Below are 21355 nucleotides of genomic sequence, written 5' to 3'. Positions count from 1 at the left end.
TTTTTATGTGCAGGATGAGTGTTGGAGCTCTCTGGAAGCACCTTTACCTCTCAGGTGCACAATCCTGGCAGACCAGATGAACCCTTCTGTTGTTAACAGAAGTTAAATCAGACCTCAAGGCTTCTCTCAAGGGGGAGGTACATGGCAGAGCTGTGTTTGGAGAGTTTTAATTGCAATATAAATGATCACTGGATTAGTACAATGAAAAGTAAGAACCCCTCACTGTAAATACTCACTTTGTGCAAAGTGTTACAACCTCGGTGTTGATTACTAAACCTGGAGGCTTTGTTAAGTTTTAAGGTGATAACTTTGCTTTCGCTCTCTTCTTTTCATGCCAGAAAAGGAGTGGAAAAAGCATAAAAGAACCTTAAAAGCTCTGGGTTGTGAGCAGAGGAAGGCTCTCCTGGGGCAGGAGCTGGCTTCCAAAGGTGTTCTTGCCAGCCCTGGTGTAAGCTCTGGACTTGGTGCAAGGAAGGCGGGGATTTAGTGCTCTGACCTGGACCCTGTGGAGTAATTTAGGCAGGGTCTTTACCTTCCTAGTGTCACTTATTCCAGGGATGGTGGAAAATCCTGAAACTGGGGCAGTGCAACAGGCCATTCCTGACTTCACCTCTGAAACCCAACCCGAGGCTTGCAGGGAGAGCAGAGCTGACTCTGTGGCCCTTAATGTAGACAGGAAAGAGGTATTTGTCCCAAAAAAGGCAAGTCACACTTGCATCAGTTCACTCAGTGTTCCTGGTGAGGATGGTACACACAGGGGCCTCCTGTGTGCAGGCAGTGTCACCCCTGTGCCCTGAGGCTGTAAATGTCATTCCATAGCAGGGCAGTCCTGGCACTTGGAGAGGTGATTTTGAAGGGATTTCTGTTAACAGGATTTATTTGTCCTCATGTGAGCTGAGCATCTCGTAAAACACTCATAGGAGGGAGGGAGGGAGAGGAGGAAGGGAAAGCAAAAGTGTTGACAGGAACCCTCACCTTTCCTTTGTGCATGTACAGTGCATTGTTTCTAAATAGTGATATAAAAAATCAATAAGAGAAGCAGATGAAGTTCTTTAGTCTGTATTACACAGGCTGAACACAACGTTAGTCACATCATTTCCTCACACTGTAAATAACTGCAGCAAAATGACCTGGGTTTCACACCAGGCTGGATAGACAAGCCTTGGGTACCAAACTGATGGGTTTTTTTTGTTCTGTTTTATGGACAGGTTGGCTACATCCAGCTTGGATCAGAGCAGCTGCTGATCCAGCCCGTGAATGCATCTGAGACCTCGTTCAGTGGGAAGGAACATTTCATCAGGCGGAGACGATCCACCAAACCCACCCAGCCCACCAAGGCACAGGGCCCTGAGGAGCACTGCAGGGTTGTGGCAGGTGAGCTTGGAGGGGCTCCAGGGAGCAGCCATGGGAATTCTGTTTGTATTTTGTAGTTCTGGTGGTTGGGCAGCTGGAGCTGGGGAAGGATGGCAGGTGTGAGTGAATCCTGCTGCTTCTTCAGGGAACAGCACAGACATGAAGTTGTCAGAGTAACACTGGACACTGGTAACTGCTGTAACACTGGACTTGTGAGATGATAAATTCTGCTCTGATCTTGCAGTATGGCCACTGCTCAGGAAGGAATTCACTGGGTTTTTAGCAAAGATTCAGGTTTTTTTAGCTGAAGTCAGTGTTGGTGGAGCTTCTTCCATCTCACCTTTCCACTGGAGTCGTGCTGAGCAGGCAGGGATAGAATGGTGATCCTCACATTTCGGAGTGTAGAAAACATAATTTCAGCTACTTTGATATAGTTTAATCAGAAATATCATCTGTGGAGTCCAGCTCCAGGGATCCAGCTCATAATAGGATAAAGGGATATCTGGAGAAGGAGGAGATGCACCAACAATCTGCTTTCTTTTTCAGCTTCTCATGCCATTCTTACTTCTGTCTAGCAGAGCACACAATCCATATCAGGGTCCACTGAGCAGACTTTGTATTATTTTGTGCTTTTTAATTGATTTTGTAAGGGCTTATGTGCATTTGGAACTACCTGGTGTAGTTCAGCAAGGTGATTTTTTTTGAACTAGGAGCTTGATTTTTCTATGTGGTATTTGACTCGTCAAACATAAGCTCTATCTGATAAAACAGCTGTTATATTATAATTTGCTATCATTTTTCGGGAGAAAATGGTCAACTCTGTTCATTGATCATATCCTGTCTTCTCCTTCTCCCACTTTCAAAGCCACACAGTCAGATTACCAGCTGGTATAAACTATTTCTCAGCTTCTTTGGAACAACTGAATTTTATCCTTTCAGGAATTCTCTCTGGGTGTGTTGTGGGGGGGAGGGAGGGGTATTTTTAATATTTTTTTATGAACTTTCTAAAATCTCTTCATTAGGCTGCAGTGTTCCTGTATTTTCTGTTCCCTTTGTTCCTCTCCTGTCTTCTCCTGGATGGATTGTATAAATGGAACTTGGGCTGCTGGGCTGCCAAAGGGGCAAAATGGGGAGCAGGGCTGGGAGGTTTTCTGGGTACAGGAGTGAGAATTACTGGTGTGGGAAGAGCTGAGTGCTCAGGGACAAGGGCTGCTGTTGGACATGGAAGGATGTGGCAGCAACAGAAGGCACAAAAAGCTTCCTTATGGGAGCAGCCACTGGAACAGGCAGCCAGGAGCCTGAAGTTTGCCTGTAAGGCTTTGTATCTCATGTTTTTGTGTTTAACCAGCAAAACAACCTGTGCCTGCTTCTAAGCTGTGTGTCCTCCCTGGCAGTGCTGCTGGTAAATCCTGCAGCCAGGACCTTTATTTTCTCCGGTGTGGAGCTGAGCTCTTAATAGTTCAGCAGGTTTATCATTCTCAGGGGTTCAGACTAAGCCAATCTTCTTTCTGATTCTCTGAGAATGAAATCTTGGATCTGGTTACAGTTACAGATCCCTTATGTCTCTTTTCAGAGAAAACATCAGAATTCAGCACTGCTCTGATTTCCCAGCCAAGTTCCGTAGGTGCTGCAGCCCTGTGGTCACAGAAAATGCATTTCAGAATTCTTACACTGTAAAATGAGACAGCCATTAGTTAAAATCTGAATTGAACCAGGGTCAGTCCAGGAAATCAGCCTCACCCTTTGGCCACTGAACCTCAAGGGCTTTTTTTTCTAGGGGCAGGATGCTCCCTCTCCTTGGCAGAGCTGGAATTCCCTCCCTGAGAAGAGGGACTAAAGGAAGGAAACTGGGGAGACACTGGGGAATAATTACATGGGATCACAAAGGGAAAGAGGAGCTGGGTAAGCACGAAGACACTAAAAGAAGACACTGAAAAAAAGGAGTTTTTCCAGTGGCACCTCCTGCTTCCTGAAGGCTTCTGGGCACCCACAGCTACAGCTGGGAGCAGAATTCCCATCCCTTGGGTGCTGATTCCTTCTGCTGTGCTGAGAAAGGAGCCAAGCCCCTGCAGTGCTGCTTGGCAATAGCCCTGTCCTAAAATAATGCAATTTCTCATGGGCTTTCCCACTTAAAGACAGACCCCTGGATGTTTGTGGTTGTTGAGAGACACAAATGTAAGTCCTGACTGTTAATAGGCTCAGCATGTTAATGACCTAATTGCCTCCTGTTTGCTTTGGATTAACTTTTGTGCATAAAGGGTTTAGAAATGAAAAAAAATTAATCCTTGCCTGACGCACAAAAGATGCATTTCTAATAAAACTTTGTGGTAGTGACCATCTAGGAGTGTGCTTCTGAAATTTCTCCTGGGAAAAGGTCTCTTTACAGTGATACTCACCCACATGGACTGGTCAGATTTATTCTAGAGGTTGTTTTCCACTGGCTTAAAATTTGGCTCACCCAGGCTAAAACTTGGCAGGAAAGGTTGGAGGTTGTAAAGACATGGGGATATTTCTATGCCAGACATCTTAGATACAAACCCTGTACTGTGGAATGACACAGACAGAAAAAAGACAGGTCTGTGTAAATACATATAAAATCAGTATTTTCAAGGGTACAGAACTGCCATGCTTGGGCATTTTCCAGTACTGCTGCTCTTGTATTTTCTGAATACACAAGAACCACCTCTGTATGTATTTTCTTCTTAAAATTCTGTAATTCAGAGGTAGCTGGCATAATCTGGGGTTATTTGGGAATCAAAATACAAAACATCAGCTGAATTTTTAATGCTAATTATTGATCCTGCCATAAAAATTTAAACAGAGCTAAATTGCCCAATGACAAATTTCCTGTGATATATGAACTTAATTACTTGTAAAACAAGGGTGGTTGGTGATGTAATGTGTGAGTTTTTGGAGGAGGAGCAGGAAAGCACTTTAAGAAAGCAAAATGAAGTTAATTAGGAATTGCTGCTGAGGGGACAGAGAGCCCAGATTTCCAAGGGCATTGCCTTTGGTTCCCAAGAACATTTCTTGTGTTCCACCCAGAAATGTGGTGCTCTCCCTGCAGACCCAGCCTTGGGAGAGGGAAAGTGGCTTGGGGCCAGGTAATGCCAATCAGGCTGGTTTGATAAGGGCTGGTTAAAATCTCTAAAACAATTCTTTTAGTCTGAGTGGTGTTACATGTCCTGCAGCACTCAAAATTATTTTTAGGTCTGCAGGAGAAGTTTGTGGGAGCCAAATTTCTCCTGGAATAATCTGTATAAGAGGATTAATCTGGCTGAAGTCAAGAATGGGAAAGTACTTAAGGTTTTGCATGACTGGATCCTTGAGATTTGAACCTGAAAGTGTCTACTAATGGGTTAAAAAAAAATCCCAGGGCTGATGTTTTAATTCCTTTGTTTAAATTCCAGAGTGCTCCAGCAGCAAAGGAGGGCTCCCATCACCATGGGCCAGGTGCTATTGTTAGTTATATGATACGTGAATATGTTTTATTTTTATCACCTGTCATCCAGCAAGAGAGAGAGAGCTCAAGTCACAATGCACATTTCTGCTCAGGCATGAACATGAGCCCCTGTGAGGCAAACAGAAAACCTATTAAAAGGTTTCCAGGTGCACATGCAATGAGGGGGAAGGAAGGGAAGGTTGGGTTTCACTTGCTCTGGAGCAGGGAGTCGTGAGGAACATGGGAAATAGCCCCACACCAGTGATGTGAAACGTTTCTCATCTCTGGGCTCTGGGCAGCATCTGCACAAACCTCCTGTCACACCCTGCTCTCATTTGAAGGACAGGCTCTGACAATTTTCTTGTCAAAGGTCCTGGAGAAGTGTGTTTGCTGTGGAGAGAGTGGAGTCAAAGGGAGTTCTGTTTGCAGGTTTTAATACATACAAGTAAGAATTTCCCTGCAGAAGAGCCAGGCAGGAGAGAAAGATCTCTTTTAAGGCATCATACATGATTTTTGCAGTGCCCAAGCCCTGAGACAGAACTCATTTCATTGCTCTCTGTGACCTTGTGGCACACAATAAAGCTGTTTCCATGTCACAATATCCACCACAGCCTCAGCTGCAGTAAATGGATTTATTTTTTTTAACTATCATGGAACAAAAGTAGTTTAGTTTATCTATTTACTGAGATTTGGACACATATTTTACATGTTTTCTTTGCCATCAGAGTCTGTGGATGGGAAAATTTTTCTTGATTTTGAGAAAATATCAATGTTCAAGACAGAACCAAACCATATTGTGAAAGCACAGGAATCTCCTCTAACCATGTCATAAAACTTTCTGTTTCTTTGGGAAAAGTGAGTTCTGTTACAACTTCTCCAAAGGTCTCCAGTGATGTATTAAAGTCACCTTACATAGAAAGGATTTGATGAAAATATGGTCCAGAAGCATGAGAGAGAGCAGCTTGTCTTTGGAGGGAAAGTTGTTATTTCATGTTTATGATATAGACCTCATAAATTACTCTTAAATGTGGGTTTGCTTTAAACCCTTTTGTCAGTTTAAATGAACCAGTTTTCCTTTAATGCAAGTGTGCTGCACATACAGTGAAATAACAGGAAGATGGATGTTTTAATTCACAAAATAACAACGTGTTGCTTCTCTGCATAGTTACTTTGCAACCTGTTTTAACAATTTATCAAAGCTGGTAATAATTTAAGTAAGTGCTGGTTTGCAGGTATCAAATGTAGGGGAGGCTTTCCCTGAACAGGTATAAATCTTTAACACATGTTACTGCTACGTTGCATTTCCCCATCTTTAATCATTGTCTCTTAGCTGTGTTTTCTCTGCAGGTTTGACTTGGCCTGAAAGAGCAGTTGTTATGGCCAAAAACATGTGCACTAAAAATAGAGAGATGTAATGCAACCTGTATTAGTCCATATTAGGAAGCAGCTGTTGGAGAATTAAAGCAGGATTTCAGCAATGGGCTCCACAGAAGATGTAATGTGATTAAGTGTTTGCAAGCACAGGAGGATTCCCTGTATCAGGAACTCAACACTTTGCCCATGGGAGTGTGTCTCACTTCTGTGGATAAATCCCTTGGTTTTTCCAGGTCCCTTCTCTTCCAGAGGAGGAATCTGGGTTTTCCCTGCAAGGCTGTGATTGTTTCCTCATGGCTGATAAACAGCAGCCTCCTGGAGCAGCCTGATGTTCACAAGTGTCCTTTTCCATCACATGTGGCAGGTGAGGCTTTACTGCAGGTCTGTTCTGGATGATTCCCTCAGTGTGGACCATGAGGAATGTGAGGGACTCCAGGTTCTTCTCCCTCTGCTGTCAAGGTGAAAAAGAGACAGAAAAAGGAAGTGTAAATACACGTAGTGGATGTATTTCTTCCCCTTCCAGAGCAGCTGTTCTGCTCCTTTGTTTGGTTCCTGATAAAGCTGAGTGCTGGTTTCCATTGGGACCCAGTGAAATCCAGCCTGGCAGGTGGTGATGAGCTCAATTGTCAGTGTCCATTGTCCTTGTCTTGGGATGTTCATAGATATTCCATGGTCATTTTGGCTAGAAAAGCAGAGGGATGGTTCCTGGGCTAAGATAGATTGCTCATCTTTGAGGTGTCTTTGCTTCTTCCATGTTATCACTGTCCATAGCTCAAGCCACGCTCACTGTGCATGCCCATGCACCACTGAATTGTTTTATTTATTTGCCGTGAATCCTTGGTTGTGCCCCCAGGAAGGTGTCCTTTCCATGGGGGATGGGTGTACATAATCCAGGAGATGGGAATCTTTGAATCCTGGTGACAAATTGAACCATTGAGCAGAAATCACAGTGCTGCCATTAAAACAGAGTCCTGATGAGTTGTGTTGATGACTTTGTTTTGTAGAAGAAGAAGATTTTAACTGATGTGTCCAAGCCACAGACTAACTTGGATAACAATCCTTGCAGTGAAATCTCCGTGGTGTTTTGAGATGCTGCTCAGAGTTCATGACTCCTGTCTCAAGTTCTTGTTTGCTGCTGTGCCAGAGAAATAGTCATGGACTTGTGATTTGGTTTGAATGTGGCTGTTTGGGAGAAAAAAAAATAAACAAAAAAACCCCAAAGCAAAACAAAACCATTTTTGGAAGGTGAATTGGAGAATAATGGATCATTCTGCTCTGCTATAATTTTTCCTATCAGTTGATGCCTGATTTTGTCTGCCATTCCTGTCGGAGAGAAATTGGAAGTGCAGTTTTTAAAAATGAGAGGACAGCTCTGAGTCTGTAATCAGCTGTTCTTTCAGTGAGCAACCATTTGTAATTCCTGAGCTTCAGGTAACCCACTGGCATCAGCTGGCTGTGGTAAATCTGAAATTCCAAGGTTTTGGTGGAGGTATAACAGGCCAGGGCACAGAGATAATTCTTGTGCTGCATCCTGGCAGAGGCAAAGGGGCTCCATGTCTCCATGTCTGGGATAAATCACCTTTTGAGAGGTGCTCCTATCCTGCTGCTGGTACCAGGGACATTTTGTGGCATCCTGTCCCTCTGATAATTCAGCAGTGACAGAGGGTTTTAGGCTGAGTAGTAAGAACACACCTCAAGGACTTCCTTTCTTTAATTTCCAGGCTTGGTTTGTTTGCAAAATCTCCCTTTTCTTTCTGTTCTGCTTTGGAGAGGTGATGATTTTTACTTTTAGGTGAAGCTAATAAAACCTGCCTAATGTGAGTACCAGTCAGAGGTTCTCTGGAAACTCCTGGGGCTTAGGGAGAATTAATTTTAGCTGTTTGCCCCACTTGGATACCTTCCCTTCCTTTTTATGCTGCTGAAATAACCAGGACATTGGAAAACAGAGCTTGCCCTCCATCCAGGGTATGTGGTGGTGTTTAAGGGGTTGTGGGAGGAGGGAAGGGAGCAAAGGACTCCTAAGGAAGAGCTGGAGAGGGTTTTTAAGGCAGCAACAGAAAAGAAGCTTCTAAGGAGAAATCTGGCCTTGCAGAAGGGATTCTGCAGTTTAACTTTTATTTGTGGCTTTTGTTGAACGGCATCCAGAAACTGTCAGTGGGTTTAACAAGAATGAGGTAGCTAAAATTACAAAGGGAAAAGATTAGGCAGGAAAAAATAGTGGAAGGCTGTAGGAGAAGAGGTTGCTTTTAGATGAGTCTGGGAAATACAGTTGGAAGGGAGGTAGGAGGAACAGGAAAGGACTCTGCACTTACAGCAGAAATCTGCCAAAAGCCAGACAGTGCTAGACAGTGCTTTTGGTGTGTAATAGGAAAAGGTCATTTGGGGCGGTTGCTCTGGAATTGCACATCTGTTGAGTTGCCATAAAAAGCACTGAACGTCAGGAGCTTTCTGCAGAGGCCTCAGAGGAGCCTTCTTGTGCTCCTGATCACAGTGGGGACTCTGGTTCTTGCCATTCTGAGGGAGACTTCAAAGACTGCAGGACGTGGTTGAAGGTGATGAGCCAGGGAGGGGTAAATGAAAGTCACCCAATGGATTTGTGCAATATCACAGCCAGTTTTTGCTGAGGATCTGGGGGTGTTTCACCCTTCTCCCTTCACCTCACAGTCCTGGATTTTGGGCATTTTTTGGCCCAATAGACTGTATAACACACTGTCAGAGTGACTGGCCAAAGAGTAATGTCCCCTGTGCCCAGTCACCTGCAGCATGGACGTGCTGCCTTGTAGATTGACTGTTTCAGCTCATATTTCATACTAAATTCTCTGACCTCTTAAGCAGGGAACACCTGACTCCTAAAACCATGTGCTGTGTGCTCCCTGCAATGTAAACTCCTCTGACAGCTCCTGCCCATGCTTTATGGCCTCTTATGCCTTCACACTAACACTTAACATCTGCAGCACAAAATTTGTAACATCAGTTTGTTCAAATAAAGAATCCACCAAGCATTTAATCCTTGTTTTAATGGCTGATGTTTATTTTAGTTTGGGGTTTCATGTACTCATGGAGGGATTCTCTGCCCATGGTCCATAAATCTTGCAGGGCAGCAATGAGACTTCTCTGTGCTGGCTTGTTTCTTCTGAAGTGAGGCTCTAGAGATGGGGTATTTTTATTATTTGGATACTCCATAAAACTGACTCACTTTCAGATATGAGCTGCAAATGCACTTAATGAGGATTTTTCCTGTTGGTTTTAGATCTTTCTCTTCATTAAACATCTGTGATACCAGGACATGTGCATCACCTTTCTCTTTGTTATGGTTCATCCATGCAAGTGCCTTGTTTTCTCCATGTGCTTGATTATTCTGGAAAATTATTTTCACTTGTGCAGGAGGATGCAAAGAGAGACCACTGTGAAAGTGGACAGAAAGGATAAAATAATTTACTCTATGGAGGAGCTACAAACTTGAAAAACCTCTCCTTTTTTAAGTAGCTGGTGTTGCTGTGCCTGTTCTGGAGGGTTCAGCAGTGACCTCCTGAGCTGTTTGTGGGCTCCCTCGAGTCCTGTTGCCTGTTTTAAGTGCAGGTAAATTTACACTTGGGCAGTGTGAAGGTAAGAGCAAGAGCCCAGATTCTCCCTGTCAGGTCACTCTGGCTGTGTTTCCAGGCAGCCTGTGGGGTGCTGCTTTTCCACACACACCCTCCAATCTAATCCCAACCCCTTGGTGGAAAGCAGCCAGTGCACAGGAGGAAAGGGGGCCAGAGGCTGTGTGTGAACCAACACTGCCCAGCCCTTTGCCAGGAGTCCCTTTAGGCTGCTGCTCTCCAAAAGTCACACCTTGCAGAGTTTTGTTCAGCTGCAAAGGGATCCCAGTTCCTTCATCTGCCTCTAGAGGAGGGACCACACTGGCAGATGACCATGGCATGACCTTTTCTCCCTGGAGTGCAGGCTCCAGTCCAGCGGAGCGGGTTCCTCCTCTGACACAAAACTCTTCTTTTCCACCAAAAAAGTGGAAACCCAGAGAATTTCTTCCTTCCACTTAAACTTTTTTGCACAGCTTATTCAATGCCAGGCTGAGACTTGGTTGAATCTAGGCTTAGACCCCCCATAAAAACAACTTCTCTACAGGTAAGAGATTTATACCACCTGGAAACATTTATTAGGGAATTGCCAAAATAAGAATTTGATGGGAAATGCTGCTGTTTTCAGAAGGTTCTGACTGATAGCAGTAAGACCCAAAATACCAATATTTTTACTGAAATAATTCACCTTCTTTTCTTTTTTCTTTGATTTCTCCTTGGTATTTAAATGATAATGTTGAGGACCTGTAGCTAAAGATGTGCTGCTGTGCAGAGGGAGGGATGGGAAATGAATGGAATGAAAGGGATAAAATAACACACAAACATGTGAGCTGTTCCACAGGAGTTTGAAGTCATCTCCATCTCATAGTTGGCAAATCAAAGGTGCATTCAGCTCTCCTTCTTTCTTGTATCGTCAGTCTTTTTAATTATATTTATTTTATTTTTATCGTAGAGATCCTCTGCTGTGGGGCAGCTTAGCCATGATTGTGCACTTTTCTGTAGCTGTCCTGCAGCCCATGTGAAAACAGGCCTTGAAACTTGGTTATTTTCATCTTTGCTGCTGGCATGTAGCTTCCATTATTTATGATCACCTCACATTTTCTTTTTTTTTTTTTTTTTTTCCTTATCCATAGACTCCTGTCTGTCTCTTTCAACGCAGGGGGATATTTCCAAACTCTCTTTAAAAAAAAAAATCAAATCAAATTTCATGGTTGTTTTCTCAGTTTAAAATATGTACCAAGTGTTGACAGGTGATGCCTTGGGCAGAAATGCACGTGCAGAGTTGTGCTGAATGTGAGAAAACCAGGAATGAGGAGATGGGATGGATGTGTGGAAATGAGCATATTGACAAGGCAGAAAATGCATGAATGGGTGAAGGCAGGGAGTCCATTTCAGGTGGGTTTTGGGGGAGCTTGCAGCTGATGGAATTTGTCACCCTGAATGCAGGAGGATCAGTCAGGGAAAACTGATGATCTGGGAAAGAAGAGAAATTCAGGCTGAATTATGTCAGGGAGCTGGTAAACAGGCTGTGGAAAATCAGGATCAGTGAAAAGCAGCTCAGCTCTGGCTGCTGCTTTGCTCAGAGAGGGTCTCGGGTTAAATCTAGAGAAAATTAAAAAGTGATTCTCTGCTCTGGGGAATGAGCAGCACGTGTTGTGTGATGTAAGAGGGATTTGTCTGATCATCCATTAGGGTCTGTCCCATGTCAGTTTTGTACTGAATGTTGTGTTTGGGCTGTTTCAGGACTTGAGTGTTCTGTTCCCTTTTCCACAGGAAAAAATCAATAGTAATAGCAGTGTCAGTATTGTATCCATAGTATATCACAGGCTGAACAGCAGGCAGAGAGAATTTCAGTGAATCTTAGAAGTTTATTTCTTATTGCAAGAATAAATCTGTTTCAATTACTTCATTTGCTTCTTTATTTTTACAATTGAAAGCATGAACACAATTTTGTGGCTGCAGTGAAGTGGGCAGGTTTGAATTCATATCTGAACTTAATTTCTCCTTTGGTCATGCCTCAGCTGCTTTGCACATCTGCCTGTGAAACGCAATTCACCTTTCAGCTTAGAAGAAGACAAATTATTAATACATCAGTTGGGAGGAAGGGAAGTTTAACTTATCCTTAACATTTTGAATGAGTTAATTTTTTCCTTTTGTTGACCTTATGTTTTTTCCCATCCTCTTCCCTCTTCCCACATCATCTGCTGCTCTGTGCACCCAGAGGAGAGACACAGATTTACCTGCAGCGAAACCTCTTTGTTTCTTCTTTACCCAGCCAAGAACACTTCAATTTAAAGTTTGTTAACAACCTGAATATGCACGAGAACATTCACTGAAAAGGCTGAGAGTGCTTTATTATGCTCTGCCAGCATTAAAAGGTATTTTGACTTTCCAGAAAAGAAGAGACAGAAGAAAGTGAAGCCCACGAGTGACTGGCGAGAGAGGAGGAACGCAATCCGCCTCACCAGCGAGTACACGGTGGAGACCCTGGTGGTGGCAGATGCTGACATGGTGCAGTACCACGGAGCAGAGGCTGCCCAAAGGTTCATCCTCACTGTTATGAACATGGTAAGTAGGCACTCTGCTCTCAAAAGAGGAAGCAGCAGTAAGCAGGACATACCCAGGGTAGGATAAAGCTGATTTGACAGCAGAAATTGAGAACTGGGTTGACCTTCAGGTACGAGAAAAGGTTTTGCTTTTCTTGTGTTATGTTCCTCTTCTCCATTTGTGTTATTCCTGGTATTTGCCACAATCAAAGCTCATTTTTAAAAACTGTAAATGTAAGTTTTCACTTAGGAAATAGTGGTTCAGGAGTGGTGTTTTCTAGCAGGTGTTTGGTGCTGCTGTGGTTTAACTTGGAGGAGGGTAATCCACAGTGGACAGTTGGTCTTGTCTGACATGTTTCTTGGGTTCCTGAAGATTCCTATGGCACACCTGTTTCACAAGAGTTATGGGTCATTGTCATACAGATTTCCAGCAGAAGACCTGGCTTTAAGTCCAGAATGATTTCTGTCTCTGATTTTTCCACAATGAAAATGGCTGCTTCCTTTGATGTAGAAAATGGGGCAAACTTATCACCAAACTGCTGACTGATCCCACTCTTCACCCCATGACCTCTAGGGCTGCATGAGCTGGTGCTGATCCTACTTATGAGTAGTTGATGGAGTTGGGCTTGAAAATCCTTTTAGAAATCCTAAGGACATCTTTTGGGAGTGAGGGGAACCTTTGGAAATTTCAGGCTCATGGGAATTGTGGGTGTTAATTTGTGAGCTGTCCCTGTAGTGAGGGCCTCTGTCTTAGCTGATAAGGGAACACAAAGGCTCCCACAGGGAATGTTCACTCAGTTGTTGGCAGTGCCAATAAGGAGGTAATGGCTAAATTGGATGTAGACATGGAAAACTCTGCTCAGAGGCTGCAGGGGTCCTTGCAGACAAGAAAGTCTTGGAGGAAGCTCATATTCCTTTGCCCATGCTATTGTAATATCCAGGAACAGCTCATTCTCCTCACTGTGCCTCTGTTGGTGTTTATGAGCAGCAAATTGGCTTGGGAAAAAATAACAGTCTTGAGTAGTAATTGCCTGGTCATGCTTCCCATGCAGAGAAGGATGCTCAGCATAAAGCAGCTATGGAACAACAGCTTTTTAAGAAGTCTTGTGTTCCTTCATCCAGCACTGGTGTGAGGAGCCCTCCTGGAGGCTGATTGAGTTGGGAGTTTGATTAGTCTTTTCCATTAATGAGCTGCTTTTCTGCATCCCTTCCTCTACCTTTATTTTGCCTCCCAGTGTGCTCTGACAGTTGGCACTTGATGGGGCTCCACTGTGGCTCTGCAGTTACTTTTGATGATCCTCATGCCAACAGATGAAAGATTTCACTGGTGCCATTGGGGATCTCTGTGTTGTGCAGCTTTTTCAGCCTGTGAAGATTTTTAGGGATGAACACACCAATGGACCAAGTCTTAAACAAAAGGTGGCTTTGGATCTTTGGAATCATGTTTCTCTGCAGGCTGAGATCCTGCAGAACATCTCAGCAACATCAGCTTGCCAGGTGTGAATAAATCTGTGTGGAGAGGCTCTCATAGATGGGTTGGGTTCTCCAAACCCATTTATTAAACAAATATTGGAGGTTAGTTTCCAATGGATTAGGCTGATGGGCTTTTAAGCCTGGTTCTGATGCTGTAGTGTGAGCTCAGCTCTTTATTAGACACCAGAGAGAGCACATGGAAGAGGAGACTCTTGGATGAGGAACACGTTCCTGTGACATCTCCTCAGGTGCAGGTCCAGCTGAAATGCTTCCCACTGTTAAGTCATTGCTCCTGGGGGCCTCACTCGTGTGAGTTTTTTCTGTTTTCTGATAGGATTTGAATTCATATTTGGGGTTTTCAGCCTTCAGAGGGGCAATGGGAGAGTCTCTCCCTTGGCCACCTACATTCCCACATTTGTAGGAATATTTTTCAGGCCTCTGAAGGAAACTGCTTTGAGAGTGACTGGCAAGACCAAAAGACAGTGAGGAATAATAACAGGCAAACACATAGATGGCATCATTGCATAAATCCTTTATTCTGTGGTGATAAAACCAGGTGAAATTCAGGGGAATCAAAGGGGATTTCAGTGTTACATTTACACAATGAAAGCTGACCTTCATCCCAGGAAAAGAAGCTGAAGGATAATTCAGAAAAAGGTATTTCAGGGAGATAAAAACGTGGGTTGGGGAGGCCTTAGCCAAGCTCTTGACTGCTTGGGATCTTTGTTTCTTACCTCCCTGTCAGCCTTGGGTGACTGTTAGCTGGGGGACAGGATTTGCCCCATGATATTAGGCAGTGCTTATTCAGCTATACTGCAGGATGGCAGGCTGCCTCTAAAAGAAACCAGAATGTTAATTTTGGCTTGGGTGCTTGCATTTAAGCAAATAGAACATTACTGGTCAGGGGTATATTAACTTAACTCCTCTCTGTAAGCCATTACGTTTACTGTCAAACCACAAAACAAGCATTAAGAGGTCTTATTAATGCATTTTATATTTATAGACATTTTAAATAAAGTGATCTGCCTTAAAGTATTTAATATCTATTTATGTTACAAGAATTTCTGAAAGGGGGGAAAAAAGTCAGCATTGCAAAATACGGGTTTATTGCTCCCTTGGTAAATGAGAATCTTAGAGGGGAAAAACCCACCACCCTCTTCTAGAATAACAGCTAAAAAGCACAGCAAACCCATTTCGGAGCCCAGGAATAACAGGTAGCACTTTATGTAGCAAATGCTGTGTTTTTAATGTTATTCTGTAGTTCCATCCCCCTGAACAGAGAATAGATTCACATTAAAAGTGCTTGTTTTTTGTCAATGTCACTGTAGAGGTGCAGGCTCTTCCATTTACTAAACTAATGCTTGAAATTATAAGACAGATTTTTCCAAGATCATGGAAGAATTTCACTCTAAGGTGCTCTGTAATGTATGAGTAGACTCATACAAGCACAGCTCCAGGGATTTGAGTTGGCTTTTTTAAGTCACCACTGCTAAAAAGAAGTATTTTCTTGTTTTCTGGCAAGGTTCAGCATGATTTTCCAAACAGGTGATAAGGTTGTTGTCAAATGCCACCATGCACAGCTGCAGCCTTAGCAAGGCAGTGACTGTGGGCATGAGGAATGGAAGGACGTGGACAGCAGAGCTGTGGAAATGCAGAACCACCTACTTAAATATGAGTGCTGAGTATAGCTGAATATAGATTTAACTTTTCTAAGTTAAACTCCCTTGTTATTGAGCTTTGTTGCAGTGTTTGCATTCCAGTTCTTGCCTAACCTTTGGCTTGAGAGCATCTTCTGTTCCTGTCCTCCTTCTGTAGTGACCAGTGTTTAGAACTTCTCTGAATTCCAAACCCAAGTGCCTTTGTGGTAAATCAAGCTTAAAAACATACTTATTTTGCTCACCCATTCTGTTAGTCTGCATCTGGCAACTAATTTCTCAGTGCATTTCTTCCACATGGAGCTGTTAGGATGGATGTTCTGTTCTTGCAGGAGTTTTATGTTTTTATTTGCCTTTCATCTGAAAGAAGTGACCAGTAAAGGAAAAAGGAGATTCTAGGAACTGCACTGATCTCTGCTGTGTCTGGTTTTCATGGTTTAGGTTTTCATCTTTCTGGAGAGAAGTGATTCAAATGGTTCTGGAGAAAACTGGTTCAAATGGTGATAAAGGAGGATGAGACTCTCTGGAAGGTCCTGTCCATGGCTGTTGTGTTGCTGAGGATGAGGAGAGACTGTTTTCAGGCAGGCCCTGAGCAGTGAGCTGTGGATGTTGGCTCCTTGCAGAGTGCAGAGCTGACTTTGCAAACCAAGTCCCACCCAGACTGACCCTCTGAGCATTTAGAGACAGAGACGTCTGAATTTCTGAATTTCCAAGACCACAACACAGCCATTTAACAGCTGCTTTCTATGGGTTTGAAAACCTAAAAAAAAAATGAGTTGGGTTAGTTTGGGTTTGGGGATTTTTTTTTTTTGTCCCCTAAGTGTATTTTTTTGGGTTTTGCTATAAATTACAACTGTGGCTTGGTTTGGAGCTTGCCTTTTTCTGTGAAAGTGCAGCAAGAAGGGAGAATTTGTGCAGTGTGTGTCAGTTCTCCTGCAGCTGTTGCTAAGCCATGCGATTACTGTGGAAGCTCTTTGCAGCAGCAAGCAGGAACTTGAAGTTAGTGATCTTTTGGATGTCATTAAGAGGGAAAATTCTTATGTTATTCTTTAGGAATGATACTGTTTTACTCTCTGAAGCCTGATTTTACGCTCCACGGATTGTTTTTCATTTTGGATTTCCCCTGTGAGGGTTTTTTTTTTTTTTTTTTTAATGCTAAAAAAGCAGATAAAATCATTTTTATCATGCTTGCATTGATGGATTTATATGTCTGTGCTCTTGGGGGCTGGCACATAAAGGCTCCAGAGCTGCCACTGATAATCAGCTCCCTTACCCTGGTCTGGAATTTTCATGATGGGAGCAGGGACATAAAGGAACATAAGGGAAAAGGATCTGAGTGTTTCATCACTGTCTACAGATTTCTCTTTTCGCTCCAGCAGCCCCAGGAGAAGGAGTTATGTCAACTGTATCTTATAAAGAGCTATGAATATGTTCTTTTTCATAATGTTTAAAGGAGTAATTTGAAAGCTTGGCTTTAGGTGGGTGTTAGAAATCCTATAGCACTTTTCAAAACAAGAGAAAGACAACCTCAGTAACCTGACTAAGGCTTCTGCTGTCCAAACCTCATCCAGCAGCCAAGGCAATGGGAAGGCTCCTGCTTGAGTGCAGTGCTTAGGGAAGAAAAGGGGGGAAAAAAAAGTCCATTTACCCTCAGGGTTGCTGTTCTGAACTCCAAAACATCTGAAACACACACGTCTCCCTCCCACCGTCCACCTGCAGAGGAAGCTCTTGAGAATTAAAAAAAAAATCAAAATGATGTAGTTTAGTTCCTCTCTCAGCCCAATTCTATATGTCTGTGTTTGCTCTGTGCGTGCTGGGGCAGGCCTACACAGCTCATGCCAAAACTGCATTTGTTCTGCCCCTTCCATGTCAGAGCTGTGAGGGGAAAGAAAGGCAGGAGGAATGCAAACAGAGGAGGATGGTCCAGCCTTCAAGCTTCCCTGTTTTCTTTAGGGCATTCTGTACAGTAAAGCTCTGTCAGGGAAATGCAGATGAAGGGGGAGATGCCAGAGAAAGGCTTTATTCTTCTTGTTGTTCCATGACACTTCCCCTTCCATTTTTTTTTCTGTTTTGTTTGGTTCTTTACCATATCTCCTGTTTCCAGAGCTCACTCTGCTTTTGGTGACTCCTCACAGAGAAGTCAATACAGAAGTGTAGAAGTTCACCTCACTGCAGCAGGGCACCCACAACACTTCAGTCACGCTGACCACTCTTCCCATCCCTCCCTTTCATCCCAATGATCCAGAGCCTCCATTTCTTACCCATCCAAGCTGCTTTCTGCCACTTGTGGTGATGTCCTAAACAAGTAACCTTCGCATTTGGTTCCATAGCAGAGTTTCATGCAGCTGACACTCCTGTTCCCAGATGCCTTATTTTATTAAAAGGTTCTAAAACACCCAAATTTTTTTTTTTTTTTTTTTTTTTTTTTTTTTTTTTTTTTTTTTTTTTTTTTTTTTTTACTTTTCCCCTGCTGGAAGTAGTCACAGCAGCCTGAAGGGTGTGATGCAGTTGCAGGCTTGAGGAGGGGATGGCCCATGGTGTTGGGAGTGGGCAGGGAGGTGTCTGTGAGTCAGTCTCTCTGTCCATGCAGCAGGAAATCTTGAGAACATCTCAGCAGTGGGAAATCCCATTCCTCATCCCCTGGACCAGTTATCCCAACCACCTCACTTGGCATGTGCTGCTGGTGCACACTTGGATGTGGTATTGAACAGCTTGGACACACTGAGTCTGTGGGGTTTGGTTTTCTTCTTGGCTGGGTGAGAAAGGCAGAAGGATGTTTCTGCCATGATGGAATTCCATTCTTAGCAGGAAAGACCTGTGTATTGGAATTCTTTTATTTTAAATTCAGCTGGATTCTGTGATGATGCTTCCATTGGGCACAGCCTACATGGCACAGCCTGGTTTAACTCCAGCTGAGAACAACCTGAGCTGTATCAGGCTCATATTTTTTTTTAGCAAGTCATTTAAAATTCTGTTTGCTTTCCCCATGGGATTCCTTCTAGCCTTAAAACCCATGATCTGAGAGAAGTTCCACTCTGAAAGGATGTGGGTGCAGCTGGCAGTGGGGCTTAGACCCAGAGCTGCCCCATGCTGGACAGGGATGGTCCCAGCCCTCACCACAGGGCACAGCAGAGCCTGTCGGGAGAGCCTCTGTGAAAACTTCTTAAAAAGAGGGGGAAAAAGCTGAATAATGAAAAAAAATGGGGGAAAAAAAATCCATATGAGCACCAAGATCAGAGCAGGAGGGTGAGGTGCTCCAGGTGCTGGAGCAGAGGTTGCCCTCCAGCCTGTGGGGAGACCATGGTGGGGTAGGTGCCTGTTCTCATTGTGACCTGAGGAGAGGAGCCTGTGCTGGAGAAGATTCTGCTGGTGGGAACTGCAGCCCATGGAGAGGATCCAAACTGCAACAGGGGAAAAGTGTGAGGAGGGAGCAGCAGAGAGAGCTGTTCCAGGCTGAGGTCAGTCCCCATTCCCCATCCACCTGCATGGCTCTGGGTGAGTCAGGAATGCAGGAGTAAAGATGAGGTGAGAGGAAGGTGTTGTTTTAATTTATCTTTTTTTCTCTGTATACAAATAATTTTAATTGGCAAATTAAATTTTCTCCAAGTCAAGTGTGTGTTGTCTGTAACTGTTAAGTGATCTCCCCTAAGAGGGAAAGGTTAATGTTCCTTTTAGGCAACACAAACTGCCATCAGTCTGGGGCTCCTTTGGGCTTCATTTAAGAAAATAAGCAAACAAAGCTTGAATAAACAAGCAAAGTGGAGCCTCTTGCAGTCACAATGACTCTTTTTTTTTTTGATTTAGTATCCAATTGCTGCTGCTTGAGCTCTGCTGAGATCGCTAGTGGATGGGAATAAAAGTGCAGTCAGAGTTATCCTTGGGACAGAGAGCACAAGGGAAAAGGAGGAAGGGCTGGAAGCTTTCAAGATGACATCCTGAACTCTCCAGCAGCTGGTGCTTGGTGGGCAAGTTTTGCCAGGGAAAGCAGCCTTTGGAAGTTGGTGGTGTTTGGATATGTCCATACCAGGTCTGGAGGCAGCTTGACTGCTCTGATGGGAAGCCAAGCACCAGCACCAACCAGGCTCAGTGATTAGGACCTGTTTGCTGGATTTATTCTCATTTCATGAGAAGGAACTTCATGGGATGGCCAGAGGTAGTGGAGAGCTTGGAAACCAAAGACATTCCTCCACCCATCCGTCCCTCCATCCGTCCATCCCTCCATCCGTCCATCCCTCCATCCATCCCTCCATCCATCCCTCCATCCATCCATCCATCCATCTTCCATCCCTCCATCCATCCATCTTCCATCCATCCCAGGGATGTGTTTGTCAGTCTCTGTAGTGGTTGACCCCCTCAGCCTGGTGCCCCAGTGACCCTCCCAGCTGAATGTCCAGGTCTCCACTTACCTAGGGGTCACCTGTCAGAGCCCTTCTCTGCAAATGTCAAGTTTATCCCCCGCCCAGGTCTGTAGTGAGAGGCCTGAACTGCTCTACCAACACATCCCCAGGCTGAGCAAATAGTGCCAGCCCTTGTGTGCACTTGTACACCAGCCCCAGGGAAGATAAATGGCTCATTGTGCTCAGCTGAAGGTCACTGGGTCAAACACTGAGTAGCTCTGTCTTGCAATCTCTGCCTAAATTGTAGGAAACATTTACGTGTGTGCTTAAATCCAACCCCAAACACTGGAGAGCTTCAGAGTGCTCTTCCACTGAGCACATTCCTGAGTATTTGCACAAATAGGAAAAATACCAAGCGTTGAAAACATAATGTGCAAGATGTGCTCGTGTCTCGGGTTTGCTGTAGGAAGTTTCTGAGCCTGGGTGATGCTTGTAGCCAAACGAGCTGTGAGCAAGGAATATTGCTTACCTGGGGCCAAACCTGCCTCCCATTTGTCAGGAGTCTCTCTTCACTGGTCTTGATTTTGGATTTTTTTGGCTAAGAAGGGGGTACAATATTCACCCAAGGCCTTTTATGTGGCATTTTACACCTTTTTTAAGTAAACCCTTCACTCGCCTTTTTTGATTCTGTCTAGTTAAAACATTTGTACACGGAGAAAGGGGTGGAATAAAATTCTGGGACCAATTAAGATCTTATATTCTAACCTATAAAAATGAGGTGAAGTATCAGAGCTGGAATGCAAAATCTGGAGAAAGTAGTAAGGTAGTTTCCGGTGCTATTTTTGTATTTCCTGAGGCTTGTGTCATTATGTGCTGCCTTATTACTATTCTCTTATATAAGATATGAAAATAACAGAGGGAAATTGCTTTTCCATTCTATTTCCTGGAGTCTAAAACACGCCATTATTTCATCTTGCATTCAGATATCTCTGATATTTAAATGCTGAAGATCCATGTTAGTTGGATGCTTCATAACGTATGTCCACGTTCCTGAGACTTTATCTTTGGAGTTCCTTCGGAATATTTTCCTCCTTTCCACAGTAACTCTTAAAAATTCTTTATTTTATTGAGTGTAGTAGCACAGTCCCTTTGGGGGAGTTTTTTGTGTCAATTTTTAAAAGGAGAAATGTCTAACTTTAGTCACAATTGGTTTCTTCAACTGTTACAAGATCTTGATATTTCTGCTAATCAGCTCTGTATGTTTTCTTTGCTTTTTGACAGGTGTACAACATGTTCCAGCATCAAAGCCTGGGAATTAAAGTCAACATTCGAGTGACCAAACTAGTCCTGCTTCACAGTCGCCCTGTGAGTTCCAACCCCTTTGTCCCCTGCTGCTGGAATTGCTGTGTGGTGTCCCACAGGGTGGGAGGGGGATGTGGGGCATATCTGGCCCCAGGATCACAAATTGTGGGGAGTTGCTTGTTCCACTTCACCAGGCAGCTTTAAAGATGGGAAGTACACGGGCTGTGGGAGTGAAAGGAACCAGAATCCTTTTATTTATCCTTCCTGGTAAAGCTGTCTTCTTGTAGCTGCAAATCAG

General features: G+C 43.8%; 1 protein-coding gene across 1 annotated transcript in view; it reads left to right on the top strand.

The window, feature by feature from the left end:
• Positions 1-557: 557 nt before the first annotated feature.
• ADAMTS17 (ADAM metallopeptidase with thrombospondin type 1 motif 17) overlaps positions 558-21355 on the top strand; it is a gene marked incomplete at its 5' end in the record, with an annotated part of 146476 nt that continues 125678 nt past the window's right edge. Inside the window, 4 exons of the mRNA XM_083870662.1 lie at positions 558-683; positions 1209-1374; positions 12140-12312; positions 21037-21120. Coding sequence (XP_083726788.1) covers positions 558-683; positions 1209-1374; positions 12140-12312; positions 21037-21120 — 549 coding nt within the window. The remainder of the gene's footprint in view (positions 684-1208; positions 1375-12139; positions 12313-21036; positions 21121-21355) is intronic.

The sequence above is a fragment of the Zosterops lateralis genome (assembly GCF_965231275.1).
Source record: "Zosterops lateralis genome assembly, chromosome: 13".
Classification (NCBI taxonomy): Eukaryota; Metazoa; Chordata; class Aves; order Passeriformes; family Zosteropidae; genus Zosterops; species Zosterops lateralis.
This window is presented reverse-complemented; position numbering and strand designations above follow the sequence as displayed.